This window comes from Neomonachus schauinslandi, chromosome 6, assembly GCF_002201575.2.
Source record: "Neomonachus schauinslandi chromosome 6, ASM220157v2, whole genome shotgun sequence".
NCBI lineage: Eukaryota > Metazoa > Chordata > Mammalia > Carnivora > Phocidae > Neomonachus > Neomonachus schauinslandi.
In genome coordinates, this window is record NC_058408.1 from 20,787,290 (window position 1) to 20,804,481 (window position 17,192).

General features: G+C 38.2%; 1 protein-coding gene across 3 annotated transcripts; it reads right to left on the minus strand.

Moving 5' to 3' along the window:
• Window positions 1-8,224: 8,224 nt before the first annotated feature.
• On the minus strand, window positions 8,225-16,138 carry GLRX2 (glutaredoxin 2). Of its 3 annotated transcripts, none has more exons than XM_021686655.2 (4): window positions 15,956-16,138; window positions 12,427-12,490; window positions 9,595-9,771; window positions 8,225-8,718 (listed from the first exon to the last, which is right to left on the minus strand). In XM_021686655.2, exons 2-4 carry the CDS (start codon window positions 12,487-12,489, stop codon window positions 8,587-8,589), a joined length of 372 nt encoding a protein of 123 aa, XP_021542330.1. In that variant the 5' UTR covers window position 12,490; window positions 15,956-16,138; the 3' UTR covers window positions 8,225-8,586. The 3 variants fall into 3 exon arrangements, with proteins under 3 accessions (XP_021542330.1, XP_021542329.1, XP_021542331.1); XM_021686654.1 differs by lacking the exon at window positions 15,956-16,138 and adding an exon at window positions 15,572-15,686; XM_021686656.1 differs by lacking the exon at window positions 15,956-16,138 and adding an exon at window positions 13,443-13,549.
• Window positions 16,139-17,192: the final 1,054 nt, after the last annotated feature.

Below are 17,192 nucleotides of genomic sequence, written 5' to 3' on the forward strand. Positions count from 1 at the left end.
TCACATGATCTTTTTATTCCTAATAGAAGTGTTAACTGGAATATAGCATAAAAGTTTATTTCCTTCACTTATATACTATTCCTATAGTGCTTTTAGATGTTCACAAGCTAATCAATCCGTCAGAGAAGATTAGATGTGACCTTTTTGAAGTATTTAGGTACATCTAATTAAATGGATTAGGGTAAAATTTAAAGAAGAAAAAAATCTGAAATTTAAAAGATGATTTTTAAGTGTAGGTTAGGGATCCAAGGTCTAAAAGAGTATGGCTTTGGAGTACTAGATCTAGCAATCTTGGACTCTTCATTCCCATTCCAGAATTCATCTCCCCACAGAATGGGAAGACACGACTCACAAGAGTAGGAGGTAAAATAAAATTATTCAAGACTTTTATCTTTTTAGGTATTAGGAAATAATGTATCTACATGATTGCTTTAGGAGTAGAAAAACAGATTGTGAACATGTATACTTTTGTAGTTCATAGTAATCCTCAATTACAATTAATGTCTTAACAACCTGTGTTGCTATATATAACATAACCCTATAGAAAAAATTTTAAAACTTTACCTCATGAATAAAATTCACTCAAGTGATAAAGAAGTTTTATTTTCTGAATTACTTTTAGGATTATTGCTACATTAATATTTAGGGAAATGTTGCTTTAAAAACAATTCTAAGAAAAACTTTTCTTAGAAAATATGTAAATATTTTCAGGATATAGTTATAATTAGTGAAACAAAACTAATGTTATACTCATACCCTTCCTTATTAGTTGAAATTTCTTGAAAATGCCATTTATTAACACTTACATATTATTTAGTTTAGTTACTGTTTAATGGGAACATGAGTGAGGAAGATGCTAGTGAATGGAATTTAGTGTTACCCCTCTGGAACCTCTTGCTTTATCTTACTATGTGACTATAGACAACCAGTTTAACCTTCAATTTTGTTATCTTTGAAATGTGACCTATCTTGATGCTGAGATCTTAGAAGAATCAATGATTTAATATCTGTATAAAAGTTTAAATTAGGAGGGCTTGCAATACAAATTAGAACTTTTTTAAATTAAAAACATTCTTAATAGGAGATATATGTTTCAAATGATAAAATGTTTTCAAAAAACCGTTCAGTAGGCTCAGTAATTTGTTAAAACATTCCTGTTCTGAGTGGGAAAATGTGGAAGATAAATGTTCACACTGAAGGTGAGTATTATTGACTAAGAAGTCACTATTGTCTGATCAAGAGAAAGTAACATATTCCAAGTCTTAAGATCCACTTGGATAGACCTAGAAAAACTTATACTCTAAATGAAGAAACACTATTAATAAACATTTGATTAACCTTTTAAAATAACAGATAAATCTACAAATGATAGTATAACATTTTATCAGGATTTTGCCCTCATTTTCAGAGATTTTGCAAAAATAATATAAAATTTTGGAAATTTAAAGCAAAATTCCTAAGTAAATTGGAGGATCTGACAGTTAAGTGAAAAACATTTCAAAAGCACATCTAAACAATAAGTGAAAGGAAATCATTGTGATCACTTACCGGACTTAGCCTAATTTAACCTAAAGGTTACATACCCACAAATAAAACTTTCTTGAAAAGTGGTGCTCTTAGAGTAAGTTATCAAAATTGAAAAATTCTAGTCTTCTATGCCACAAGTTTGGGGTGATTTGTTAAGGCAAGGTCCCCTTTAGAAAGATGCTCCATAGCCTCAATATAAACATGCACAAGAAAGAATTAGAAAAAAAGGTATGAATTTAGTTATATTTACTGTACAGATTTTATTTAGCATTTCCCTATTATCTGCTTCCTAATCTTATTTGTTGGAAGATTATACGTTTTTTTTTCCTTAAAGTTACTTTATTCTGACATTTTTGTCTTCTGTTTCTAGTCCTGCTCCTACCTCAGTAATAAAATGAATGACAGGAAAATCACCCATATTTAGGGTTGGGATAAATTTCTTTGCAGATTTCCATTTGTTCCATACAGATTTAAGATCATATTTTTTCAAACCAATAATGGGCAGGTCTCTTGGAACAATAATTGGATTAATATATTTTCTTCCCAAATCAAATTACATTGTATACTTTTTACGTTAGATGGTTGCAAAAATTTTGTGGCCCTTAGGTAAGATTATTCAGCCTTTGTTTGCAATTCTAGATCTACTTTGCTCTTAGAAAAAGCACTCTTAGAAAAATAATTAACTGAATACTCAGAAAATAGCACATCATGCTCATATTTCCATATAAAAACCACTTTCAAATCTTTCATCTACTAAGTACTTCACTGAGCTTATATATACATCGTTTGTGGTATACAGGATCTTGTAAATAACTTGTATTCACATTTAACATTTTTTTAATTGATAAGTTTTTTATTTGCTTTTAAAAAATTATGAAGTTAATTTTAAAATTCTATGGCAATATTTTTTCATGTAGTTAAGCATACTGTTTGAATGAAATTATAATAAATAACACATTTTCCTAAACCATGAAAGTATCAAATTACATTAGAAACTGGTAGAGACAAAGTAGAGGAGTTGCATTGCAAAATTCTATTACTGAAATTAAGGTGATTATTTTCAATGATTATGAATTTTATAAAAACAATGAAAATACACAAAAGCTGTTTCTGAGCCTAAAGAGATTTTTCCCTTTGCTTTTTTTTAATTTAGCACGACCATGTGTCATATTAATTTTATGAACATAAGTCATACTGAATTTTAAAATATATTTGGATTTCTGTACTTTTAGAAGTTATCAGAAAACTGAACAAAAGAAACAGTAAGCTACATTTTTGCTGGTTTCACTTAATGAACACTTGGATTGTTGAGGGTAGTAAATGAGGTAAAGCCTTGCTATTTTATATATCATTACCACATACAATCGATAGAGTATTGAAACTTTCGTTTAAATACTTACTAGGCTTTATTTGCAGTGTAAACTTTAGAATCCATATACAGCCAAATTAAGTTTAAAATATTATACAACTAATGAATAGTAATCAAGAAATGTTTTTGTTGCACTATTATTTTAAATATGGACTATATATAATGTGGTTTGGTGTGAGTAGACAACATTTCTGTAATGCATTTGAGTTATATTTTCTTCCTTTATGTCAGCTTCTGATAATGAAGTTCTCGAAAGGGATGAGATATATGAAATCATCTTTTTAAAAAAGTTGGTTAGGGGAGAGGTGTTATAATCCAGTTCTAAAAAACTGTTCATTTGTTTTATATAAAGGCTTTGATTTCCATAATTGACCACTTACTGAATATTTAAATTACATAGAATAATGCCTGCATAGAATAAAATATAAGTATGCAAGAGCCTTAAAGTGAAAAAAATGAATTTTCTGACTGCCTTAAAATATGACTAACTCTCCAACAGGCATACTAGTTATTTTCCATAGGGTCTGTTCATTAAGTAATGCCTTAATAGTGTTAGTGTTTCTGAAGTACAGAACTCAAAGGGTCTTTTAGAGCTTTCATTTTTACATAATGGAAATTTAACTGTTAAGTTTTAAAACCTGATAGTACATTAGTAGTTTAAGCACCTATTAACACGATAATCTGGGTACACTGATAACATTCTACATACATGACTGTTAACATCAGTAATATTTTGTGGTAGTTTAAGGTTTTTTTATTGTTTGGTATAACAAATTATCCAAGAAGCTGGACTTTGTGTAATATAATCTCCAAGGACCAAGCTGCATATTTAAACACTATGAATGAAAAACACAGTTGTACAGTTTCAAAAATGATTACTTTTTTTGAGGGAATTTTTCAAGACAAAAGGCAAATACTTTGTTTCAAACCTATAAGCAAATTCATTCAAAGAAGTGAATATAGTTGTAAAACATTGTGATTGTTGCAATAAAAAGTAACCAGGCCAGTCATTTGTTTAATTACATTCACATTGCCTTTCAAAGCAGGAATATTTTATAAAACTGAAAGGAAACTTTAAATTGTCAAGCTGGTGCTTAAGGATACAAAGTTTTATTTATACAAGTTTCATTTCAAAGGAAGGGACCCTGAAAAGGGGGGGGGGGGTTCCTTAGGTCTGTTGATAAACTTACTGATGCTTTGTTGAGTCTTCCATATTTTCACTGTAAATAATATACCTAATAATGTAATTTTGATGTTTTCTGGTAGAAAATGGATGAAATACTAATGAATTAAGTTTATTTCATGATAAAAGTTTTCACCGATACTGTGAAATCTTGACTTTCTCTCTTTTTCTAGCCTCGCAAAATACCATACTGAATACATCACTGTAGACATGGGGTGCAGATGCACATTATGGGAACTGCTTCTGGTCAATTATATTATTGTAGAAATTGATAGATACACCAAATAAACTCTATGCACATCAAATAATGGTTTTCGTTTCTTTAAAGAAATAAGAATTTTAAGGTTATAATATGCCTTATAAAATCTAAGGCTCTTAGTAATCTAATATTTCAGTAAGATGAAATCAGTTTGATAATTAACATTAGCCTTATAATGCCTTCTAATTATATATATTTAAAATACATGTGGGGCACCTGGGTGGTTCAGTCGTTAAGCATCTGCCTTCAGCTCAGGTTCATGGTCCCAGGGTCCTGGGATCGAGCCCTGCATCGGGCCCCCTACTCGGCGGGAAGCCTGCTTCTCCCTCTCCCATTCCCCCTGCTTGTGTTCCCTCTCTCGCTGTGTCTTTCTCTGTCAAATAAATAAAATCTTAAAAAAAAAAAAATACATATGGTTGAGGAATCTTTCCCGGTGGATTTCTGGATTTAACCAAAATGCACATTCTTAAAGAGTTTTATAACAGGATCCTTTTGTGAAGAAATTACTCAAAAGTTACCTTTGGGAAGTGATGTTAACACCAAAAATCAATTATGTAAACAAAAAGTTTTAGTGCCAATGCAGACATTTCTCTTTTCTCTCTGAATTCCCATAAAACTTATGAAAACTTCTAAGATCTGAGCATATAGGTTATACAAAAGAGTAAACGCAAGTTACATCAGAATATACCTACCAAAACTTTGAACATCTGGTTGATTTTACAGTTCTCTATTTAAAGATGACAGCAGTTGTATAGAGAAAGTAAGATCACAAATTATGCATTTCTTCATGGATGAAGAAAACTAGACTTAAAAAATGTTTAACAATAGGGGGTGCCTGGGTGGCTCAGTTGGTTAAGCGGCCCACTCTTGATTTCCGCTCAGGTCATGATCTCAGGGTCCTCGGATGGAGCCCCACGCTGGGCTCCCTGCTCAAATAGGGAGTCTGCTTCAGGATTCTCTCTCCTGCCCCTCCCTCCGCTTACTCTCTGTCTCTCAAATTTTTTTAAAAAGTTTAAAAAAACATTTAACAGTATTAAACCTTATCAAGAAGACGTGACTTTAAAACTATTCAAATTATTTTTAATAATACTAGTAAACAATCCAGATCCATTTAGACAAAAGACCAATTTTTTTCTCAACAGCTTTTTAGCTTCCCTATTAGATATTTTGGCAATTCAAGGATAAAATGATTAGTGATAAAATGAGAAACGATCCATTTTTTAATATTAGTAGGGTACAGTAAACAGCTTATCTTCCAAATCTCAACATTAAAAATTAAATAGACTGAAAAAAGTAACTACCTTTTCTTAAACATCACCATTCTCGTCTTTCTAGCCTTTGGTTCTAGAAAAACAGCTGCTGAGACAACTTATACCTAGTTTTGCCTTGGATCTGTATTATACTTTTTTTTTTTTTTTTTAAGATTTTATGTATTTATTTGACAGAGACACAGCGAGAGAGGGAACACAGCAGGGGGAGTGGGAGAGGGAGAAGCAGGCCTCCTGCGGAGCAGGGAGCCTGATGCGGGGCTCGATCCCAGGACCCTGGGATCATGACCTGAGCCGAAGGCAGACACTTAACGACTGAGCCACCCAGGCGCCCCAGATCTGTATTATACTTTTATCAAGCTGTAAGATACAGTGTTCCGGAGTAAATGTCTCCCCAAAGTTTGTATGTTAAACCCTGATTTCTAGTGTGATGGTATTTGATGATGGGGCCCTGAGGAAGGTAATTAGGTCATGAGGGTGGAGCCCCCGTGATGGTTTAGTGCCTTTGTAAGAAGAGACAACAGAGCTTGTTTTCTCTCTCTGCTGCCACGTGGAGACACAGAAGATGGCCATCTGCAAACCAGGAAGCGGGCCCACACCAAAAACCAAATTAGCAGGCACCCTGATCTTGGCCTTCCCAGCCTCCAGAAATTTGAGAAATAGATATTTCTTGTCTCAACCATCCAGTCTATGGTAATTTGTTATAACAGCCCAAGCTAAGACATGGGAAGAGAAGAAATGGAAATCTACCCTCCCTAAAATCTTAACTAAGACGCTGGAAAATCCTGATGGGTCCCTAAGAAGACCATACATACTTCTGAGCCACTGTGATTATAATAGCCATTACATATTGAAAAGTCTACTGTCTATACTAAGCACCATGCGGTTTGATTTACATTATTTCCATTTCCCAAAATAAATACTAAGGAAGATGGTATCCGTATTTTATAAAAAGGAATTTATCGTTCCAAGAGATTCACCTACCTACTGGTCACACCCAGTTAAGTGTGATTTGTGTTTTGAACACTTTTCTGTCTTGATAGGTATTAATCACTGTTTAAGTACTAGGGATGATTTTCTTTCACTGAGGATTTAGTGGTTTGTTTAGTCCCTATCCAAATCCCTCCCCCCTTAACCCTAGGCTTTGTAACTAGCTCCTTTTAGTTAAAACTAAGTAAGTATTGGTTATCTGGGATGGGCATGTCAGGGCAGCTGGTCAGTCCTACAAGACTGCCCCTCAAACCCTGCTTCAGGCACCAATCTGAAATCCAGGTTGTCACCTGTTACTCTGACTGACCAGCTATAGATTAAGGGTTCCAAGGACCCTGCAATGACTGATTTGCTAGAATGGCTCACAGAACTCAGAGAAACATTTTACTTACTAGATTACAAGTTCATTATAAAAGGACATAGGAGGAACATCCAGATGGAAGAGAGAACATAGCAACCATCTAAAATTTCTCATTGGCACAATGCAAAATAAAGGACTAAAGGACATGCCATTCTGTTCCATTCCAGTGTTCTAATTTACCACATGAGAATGAAATAATCCAAATTCTTGCTTTACCAAGGTCTCCTAATGGCAGTTTAATAAATTCATGTATGAAGCATCATTGATGGCATATGGCCAAAAAAGCCACCAGCTGTCTCCTGCAGAACTGTCCCCGATTCCTTGGTCCATCCTGACCAGAAAGCAGAAGCACTTCACTTAAAATGCACTGTCCTCCCACCTTTGAGGAAGTTTTCTGTAACTAGCATCTGGCAATCTGCCCTAGTGACTCTGTGGGATCAGCTAGGAAAATGCTTCCTAGGAAGTGCACTTAAAAAATTCTTGTTGATAAGAATTTTGAAATAGGGATGTGATTAATCAAGTATCCAAAATATTTTTAATTATTCTATTTTTTTTAAGATTTTCTTTATTTATTTGACAGAGAGTGAGACAGCACAAGCAGGGGGAGCAGCAGAGGACGAGGGAGAAGCAGGCCCCCCACTGAGCAGGGAGCCCAATGCAGGACTCGATCCCAGGACCCCGGGATCATGACCTGAGCTGAAGGCAGACGCTTAACCAACTGAGACACCCAGGCACCCCTATTTTTAATTATTCTAAAATAAGACTTCCTATAGACTAAATCTTGTTTGCTAAGTTTATCTGAGATAAAATCAGTTTGAATCAGTCAAAGAATTGAAGAATATCTACATCAGAAATTACTTTAAGGACAGTCTAACCTCCCACCCAATACTTGGATCTCTTATGGAATGTTTCCAACAGCCTTTCGACACATTTTGGAAAGCAGAACTTTCCACCTCACAATAAAATTCAAGTACATTTCTGAACTATTTCAAAAGTTCATCTTCATACAATGCTGAAATCTTCTCCTTTTAATTTCTGCCCCTTACGTACAGTTCCATTCTCTGGAACTACTAAGACATTAAAGGAGTAATTTGGTTTCTCTGAAATAAATTTCATTCCATCCTACAAATTTAATATACTTCTCTTACTCTAGAAGTACGAAGTGTGAAGATTTGTCACAATACAGTACAAGGATATCCCTACTGAGTTGACAGCTATATATGGGAGAACCTTCCATTTTAAAGAGAAATCACAAATCAGTCCTCACCACTGAAAGCCATAAAAAGTAAGGAGTAACTTCTTCTGAATATTACACACAATAAATAATCCCAAATGCTCACCTTCTAGCTCTTGGCTGTGAAATTCATATATGAATTATTAATAAAACATTCTTTCCTTATATTTTGATACAATTTCACTCCTGTAGTTTTAAATATCATCTCCTTTGGTCAAGAATTGGCAAGTAGGAAGAAGAGATTTCCACAGCAATTTATTATTAGTTTTACAACTTTTTCAGGAAGATAATTTACATATTTAAAACATCCTCAAACATTTAAAAGGCATTATCAGGCATTATCACTTTAAATCACTGACATTTTACTTGTAGCAAGGTTATGAGCACCTACATAACTAAAATTCTTTCCTCTTACTTTTTTTTAAATAACACTGATGAACTAGTGGAAGCAATTTCCCTTCTTTGTGAAGCCTATGAGTGTCAGTTGCACCTCCAATAAAAGTTCCATTGATAAATATTCTTGGTACCTGTTGGATAAACAAAAGATTAGCTGTCACTCTATTGTCAGAAGTATTAAGACCTTTCACATAATAGTCATAGATGCTCATACTCTGGGTACTTTTATGGGCCAAGCACCAGACTAAGCTCTTCCACAAAGTACTTAAATCTTTACAACCCTTGAGGTAGCTACTAATTTTAGCCTTATTTTGGAGGGAAATGAGGCACAGGGACTTGTCCAAAATCACAATGATAGCAAATGACAGAGGTAGGATTTAAATCCAGGGCAATCTGACACTCAAGCCTTTCCTTCTAATTGCTATGGCATATAAAAGGTAAAAGAATACAGTCTGTAATTATTGTTTATAAACATCTTCCATGCACATTAAAACAAGAAGGAAAATGGCAACATTATATATTTTCCCGATAATGCATTTCACTGAAAAAATGCATATGGTTGGACAAATTTCAGGAATCTAAAAATATGAAGAACTAAAGCACTCCTATTAGCACAGTAACTGAAGACTGACCCATGGTCTGTACTGTTCAAGTAAAGGGAGGAAGGATTTCACCTTGAGAAGAGCTCCAGGAGGATCTTAAAGATTCACAGACAAGCACTCATGACAACACCATCACCCCACTCTCCTAGTCAAAACACACACACATACACGCACGCACGCACATATGCCAAGAATAAAAATAAAATGAATGAATTCTGCTGTTTCCCAGTCTCTGAATCTTGTTCCCAGATCTGCCATTTCTTTATCCAAAAAGGATTCTCAGAGTCTCTCTCTCTCTCTCAGAAGACAGAGAGAATGCCTGGCTCACTTTACATAAGCGTCTAGGCTCTAGGTGACCCAGGTACCACCTATTTGGAGAAAAAGCACCATAGAGGATACACTTACAGTTTTTTCACCAGTCATTTTGTAGAGAGCATCTTGAAATTGACTTCCATATTCAAGCATGTCCAATTCCACCACTTTATACTTAACATTTATGTCATGGAAAAGTTTTTTTGCCATTGCACAGTAAGAACAAGATGTTTTTGAGAAAATCACCACACAATTATCAGAAATTGTTTCCTGAAGTCAAACAAACAAACAATTTTTTTTAATTCTAGACATTACCTTCTGGAAAGAAACCATTATTATAGTGGAAACGGGATGGATTCTGGAGTCTCATGATTCAGTGTTCAAACTAAGTCTCCATCATCTATTTTCTCATTTGCAGATTAAGAATATTATTATTCATTTAAAAGGGATGTTTTTAGGAAAAAAGGATATAACAGATGCAAAGTTGGCATGAAGTGATAACAATAATCACAGCCAATTCATATACAGCAAACATCTCTGTGTGCCAGACACAATTCTTAACATCTGACTTTTACTAGCTCATGTAAACCTCACTATAATCCTGAGATAGGTCTTATTATTATCTCTACTCTACAAATGGGGAAAGTGAGGCACATAAGAAGATCATAAGAAGATAAGTGACTTACTCATAGTCCTAATAAGAACTGGAAAGCTGAGATTTGAGCCCAGGCAAGTCTGATTCTACAGTCCAGGCACTTACACTCTGTTACATTGCCTCTTAAATACTCAGTAGGTGTTTAGGAGTTAACTCCTTACCTTCCTTAACTTTTAATGGTGAGGACTGATATATGATTTGTTTAACATGTATGGCTTTCATTGATCCAGGTATAAACAACAGCTTACCCCCTCAACTTCCACTCCTTCCTATATATCTTCATAGTTTAAAAAAACTGTCATTGTCATGACAGTATTGCTAAGGCATTCTTTTTTTTTTTTTTTTTTTAAAGATTTTATTTATTTATTTGAGAGAGAATGAGATAGAGAGCATGAGAGGGGGGAGGGTCAGAGGGAGAAGCAGACTCCCTGCCGAGCAGGGAGTCCGATGCAGAACTCGATCCCGGAACTCCAGGATCATGACCTGAGCTGAAGGCAGTCGCTTAACCAACTGAGCCAACCAGGCATCCCTGCTAAGGCATTCTTATATTGTTGTTCCTGGAAAAGCTACTACCAGAAATGCTGATTCAAAGGGTTTCAGGCAGGGCACCGGGGTGGCTCAGTCATTAAGCGTCTGCCTTCGGCTCGGGTCATGGTCTCAGGGTCCTCGGATCGAGCCCTACGTCGGGCTCCCTGCTCAGTGGGAAGCCTGCTTCTCCCTCTCCCATTCCCCCTGCTTGTGTTCCCTCTCGCTGTATCTCTGTGTCTCAAATAAACAAATAAAATCTTTTAAAAAAAAAAGGGGGGGTTGGTTTCAGGCAGAAGTCAGAAACTTTTTTTTTTTTTTTTAACTTCCCAGATTATTCTAGTATCAACCCGGTTTGGAAACTACTCTCCAGGCCTTTATCACAAAGACTATGAGATTTTGCTATGCATCTGCATTGCTTGTAAAATTTGTTTTCTCTTTTGTTTCTAAATATATGAATGTCCAGGTCCTTCAAGAGATTCTGAATAGATAAGTAGCACCCAAGCATCTGTCTAAGTTGTTCTTATGTGGGTCATAAGCAACACCTTCAAGATGAAAGCCAAAAATCAGAAAGTAGAGTACCCAGGCAAAGTAATTCTAAAGTTACATCCATCCTTGGGTGTCAGAAGGGTTTTAAGGCACAGTCTAGCTCTCTGGAAGTTGGTCTGTTTTTATGCTTTCTCTTCTAATTACTCATAATATTCAGTATAGAAGTCTGTCTCGGAGAAAGCCAGCCATACCAGAGATGTATGCATGAATCCATTTTATAGATGAGAAAACTGAGGCTAAGAAGTTCACCACACTAGGATTTAACCCAACCTGTCCCAACACTAAAGCCAGTGCTCTCTCCTCCACCATGCCACCTCAGGTTATAGGCACACTGAGACCATCGTGTAGAGAGAGCTGAGCATCCTGGGTGCTGATATGCAGTAAAAACACTGATGAAGAGATTCCAAAGTGAGTTGAAACTCAAGATGACAGTGCCAGAGTGTCTCGAACAATCCTTCTCACCTTCTCTCGAGCTCAACCTTGCTAAATTTTCATCATTTTGTATTCTTGTTTTAAAAAGGAATTCCCTCACAACAGGTTTCTAGCATTGCTGTTACATTCATCAGCTGTGAGTGAATACTTTCTTAGCCAAATAAATTAAAGGCAGAAATGTTATATATGTGGTGGTGGCTGGTGGTGAAGAACAGAGCAAGGAAAACATGAGTATGTCTTGTAGACCGCAAGGGAAGAAAAACATACGAGAGAAGTTTTTCTGAGGCAGAATGAACTGGGTTTTGCAGTTAAAGAGAGGAAAACAGTACCCAGCAGCACATGGGTGTCCCTGAGAGGATCATTTATAGAGTAACTACAGCATACTAAGTTCTGTGTTAGGGGAGAAAGCTGTTAAGCAGCTTCCCAGGCCAAAATCAAACAGTATCCCTGGCTAAGAGCAGCTTGACTGGTGTCAACAGGATACCTGAGGTAGGTCTGAGGGAAAGGAAGAGCTAACCTCACAGACCCAACTTAGAGGGAGTAAAGACTCCGTTAATAATAAATCTCATAAATTCTGACTGCCAATATGATCTAGAACTTTTCTGTCACATGGATTATTTTGATAGCAGATTTTAAAGTATACATTTAGTAATTCATTTGCTGAACTACGTCAGGCTGGATAATGAGTAAACATATTAAATGTGTAAAACACAGTTCTTTTTCTACAGAAGAAAGGTTTCTCCTATGTCTCCCACATCACTCACTTGAATCTGATTCACAGGAACAGTTGCTGACTTCCCCAAAGATGATGATGTGTTGTTCCCCATCCTAAAAAGAATTTTAAAAGGCAGTGCAGCTTTAAACATTAAAAATAGTCATTAATGATAATATAGCAAATGAGATCCATTTGAAGAAAACCTGATATGCAAATATATATACAAATCTATGAAATAGAAAAAAGTTTTACTTATTATTAGTACAAAAATAACCAAAAGGGACTGTATGCTTCTCTAGCCTCCCAATGTCCTTAATTATTTGGTAAAACTACATTTACTGTGTTTAAAGCCTGGCACACTCTTATTTCCGAACACCAAATTTCAAATAGACTGTCCTAATGATTGACCTTAACCTGACCATTAGTTTAAAAAAAGTTTCCATTTTCGTATTAAAATATGCCAAATCTCCATGAACATGCTGTGACACAGAGAACCTACAAAAATTCAAAGATTTTAAGGAAACTAAGGTATGTCAACCACAACATTCATAGCTCTAAGTTTCCCAATCTGTAAGGTAGGAATAATAGTCACACCCACCTCAAAGGGTTTTATGAAGATTAAATGAATTGATAGAAAGCAAAACAGTGCCTTGATCACAGTAAATGTTCAATAACGTTTAACACTATTAGTATCATTTTCTGATTACAGGGACCCTCTAGGTATGTATTATCTAAAACCCAGCTGTTGGGAGCTTGTAAAAGGAGGCATTTATTGTAACAGGAATATATTCACTAAAATATTGACCAGTTTTATATCATCGAATCTCTCTGCCTACCCCTAGAGCTTTTCCCCATCCACTTTATCTTTCTTGATCAGCCAGGCCCTATTGCATTGTCCAAACCGTATACAACATCCTGATGCAAACTAGTTAGAGCAAAATTACAAATCTTAGAAAAGAATCAGAATAGTATGGGCTTCAAAAGAGAATTTCTTGAATATCTAAAGATTAAGAGAATATCTTAAGATAAAGAATTGAAGTTTCAAATATTTCCAAAAATAGTCACCTTATGATTATGTTCCAAATTCAAGTTTTGATAGAAAAACTTCTCCTTGCAAACACTTCATTCATTCATTTTGAGTGCCTTTAAAATTTAAATGTTGGGGGCACCTAGCTGGCATAGTTGGTAGAGCATGTGACTCTTGATCTCGGGACTATGAATTTGAGCCCCACATTGGGTGTAGAACTTACTTAAAAAAAAAAAATTAAATGGATTTTTTACATTTTATCCTTGGATGATGAGTGGCTGATCTACACAGCCATGCCCACACACTTAGAATAAGGATGCTGTAACAAACATCACCGTCAGTAATTACAAAGAGTTAGAGGCAGGAACTACTCCAAGGGAACATTATAACATTAGAACTCCCCAATGTTTACAATCTATTATTCCTTACTTCCCAATAGTCGGTAAGGAAATCTTTAAAACAAAAAGGGCCTGTGTACTTAGGAAGGGGTTAGGAGTAGTACGCCAGGGAGACTGCAACCAACTTAGGTGGAGGGCAGAGGCTGTGTGTTAAGAAAAAAAGCAGACTGAGTTCCTGGAGCGTAAACAAACAAACAAACAAAAATGTTAATCGGCATGGCCTGGACCCAAGAACTTGTTTTGGTGTAATAAATCAGCAGCCTATTTGGTTTATCAGCTAAGAAAACAAGTCCTTTTCATCTCTGGTCCAACATCTAACCATCATCCCCAAACCATCTACCACAATATTTACTACTGAAGCAGGAGTTCCAGTAGAACCTTCATCCCCAAGTTATCTTGGGCAGTGAGAGGAGGTAGGAGGTGCATCTGAAATATCACCCCCTACCCTCCCAAATAAAAGAAAGTTTCTGGAAAGCACCTTTCTCCTTTAATTCTGGTTGAGCCTGGCAAAAGTTATTACCTAGTAAGGAAAGAGACATCAACAGAGAAGCGCACAAGAAACGTTTCACTTCAACACTGATGTACCCATCAGCCATGCCAGATTTATGGAGCGCCTCCTATATACTAAGTAGGCGAAATGCTCAATGCCCCAGGGATACACATCATTGGAAAAACACATCAGGGGCTCAAGGACCTGTCAGTCAAATAGGTAACACCACGTGGTCAGCACCTTCCTGAGTGGGTCACCAGCTTAGAATAGAAAGATAATTAACAGTTCCTACAGTCTGGCAGAACTGATCAGAGTTACCAAACCAAGTAGGAAGGAAGAGATTCCAAGGCAGAGGGATGGACGCACAGGGGCAGGCACAGACATTCGAACTGGCAGAACCACCGTGGAGCACAGGCTCGGGCCCGAGGGCGGCACAGCATCAGCCCAGGCAGTGGGTCCTCCACCGCAGGCCTGGTACTGGAAGCGGGGAAGCACAGGGAAAGCAATCCTCGGTCTAGCCAGAGGCGACATCTACATGAGTAAGTCACAGTCCCCATCCTCAAAGACTGGGCCATTTAGTAGGAAGCGTCCCCTTCACTTCCTGCGGTAGGGTTGCCAGGTTTAGTAAATAAAAATGCAGAACGCTCGATTACATTAGAACTTCACATAAAAAGCGAGTAACCGGGGTGCCTGGGTGGCTCAGTCGTTAAGCGTCTGCCTTCGGCTCAGGTCATGATCCCAGGGTCCTGGGATCGAGTCCCATATCGGGCTCCCTGCTCCGCGGGAAGCCTGCTTCTCCCTCTCCCACTCCCCCTGCTTGTGTTCCTGCTCTCGCTGCCTCTCTGTCAAATAAATAAATAAAATCTTTAAAAAAATAAAAAAATAAAAAGCGAGTAACCGTTTAGTCTAAGTATAATCCGTGCAATATCTGAGATACACTAAGACCGAAAATTAATCGCTGTTTATCTGAAATCCCAATTTATTAGGCGGGGCGGGGGGGGGGAGGGTCCAAGCCTCCCCAATACCACGACTCGGGTATTTTCGACGTAAGAGTCACAGGATCCGTGAGAAGGCACAACCGCTTAGGGCATCATTCACCGGGCCCCAACCCTTCCTGAGCTCCCGCCGCCCTCCGAGGGCCCTCCGCTGACTGGACCCAGGGCCCACCCCGGTGCCGGGGAAAGAGGCGCCCGCGCCCACCGCTCCGTCCAGACCCCTGCGAGGCCTCCGCGCCACGCCGACCCCCCACCCCCCGTGTCCTGCCCGCCGCACCCCGTACCCAGAGGCCGCAGCTCCTGCTGCCCCGCCGAGCCGGCCCGCCGAACTGCTCCCGCTCCGAACCAGCCTCGTCCCCAGCAGCGCCGCGCTGCGCCAAGACATGGTCCGAGCGCCGGGTTGCGGCGATCGGAGAGGGCGGCGACCGCGGCCGGGGAGAGCCCGCCTCCGCCGGCTGGCCGTGCCTCCGCCCGCCCGGCCCCTACCCGACCTGGCCCGCCTCTCCGCGCCCCGCCGGGCTGCCCGAGCCGCCGCCGGTCTCCTCGGCGCGGCCGCGTGAGTCCTCCCAACGCTGGCGGCCCGGCGCCCGGCGGTCCCAGGGCGGAGTCGGGGCGAGTGCGGCACGCGTGTGGTTAAGCTGCGGTCCGGGCCGACGCCGACGCCTCACCTGCTGGCTTCGAGGGCTCGGCCCAGCCCTGCACCTGTTTCTTTAGGGGCTAGGGACGCTCATAAAGGCCCACAGGCCCGTGGGAACAGCGCGTGGGGACTGTGGCCAACATTCTGGCGAAACGGAGAAGAAAAAATGTCCGAAAGAAAGACTCGAAATGCCTGGGACGTTTACATGAAGATGGTAGCGTCATCACAACTTCCGGTCAGACAGGTGTTTCTGTCGGTGAAGTAAGAGCCTATGTCATCTTAAAATTAGGCTGCTGATCCAGAAGCCATATAAATCGTGGGACTATTAGATTTTACATCCAGAATTAAAAGAAAAAAGTAATCAACGTAGAACATTCATTCCAGGGAAAACAAAATTTGTGTATAAATAAAAATGAAATTAGAAAATAAAACTTGAACTAGCCCAGAGGGTTTTTGCCATGGCTGCGGAAATAGCTGAGTGCTAAGGACAACATTGTGCCACTCGTAGTAATGATAGCCCTTTGTGCGTCACTATTTGAGGGGGGTAGGTCTTTATTTACTGAGGACGTTGAAATCTATTTGTTAAGGTCAAAGGGCAAATATGGTGTTTTTAAAATTCTAAACAATTATTAGAACAATCCAGACCTTTTATGGTCCTTCATATTCAACTAGATAAGTTTAAGATTCGTGTTACCAAATCACAAAATTAGAACGTCTGTTTCTGACGGGTTTTTTTTTCCTATTTTCAAGTGAGTTGTTTCATTACTTCATAAAAGTTTGAAAGTTAGTTGCAAAAACAAATACCCTAAAAGGTGTGAAGTCATTCTTCATAAATTCAAAATTAACTTTAAAATTTAAGAGATGTTTTCTGTAGTGTTGTGGGGTTTTGTTTTGTTTTGAATCAAAGATAGCTATTTAGGAAATTTACTGTGTTATTTTTGTTTTGAAATAAAATTTTACCTTATTGTTGTAAAGTTTTACAAATTAAAGGCCATTATGAAGTGAAACAATCATGTCACAATTTAATTTTCATACAGTATAGGGCTATGTTAAGCACAGAATTCACTGGACAGGGGCGCCTGGGTGGCTCAGTCGTTAAGCGTCTGCCTTCGGCTCAGGTCATGATCCCAAGGTTCTGGGGTCGAGCCCCACATCGGGCTCCCTGCTCGGCAGAAAGCCTGCTTCTCCCTCTCCCACTCCCCCCACTTGTGCTCCCTCTCTCGCTGTGTCTCTCTCTGTTAAATAAATAAAATCTTAAAAAAAAAAAA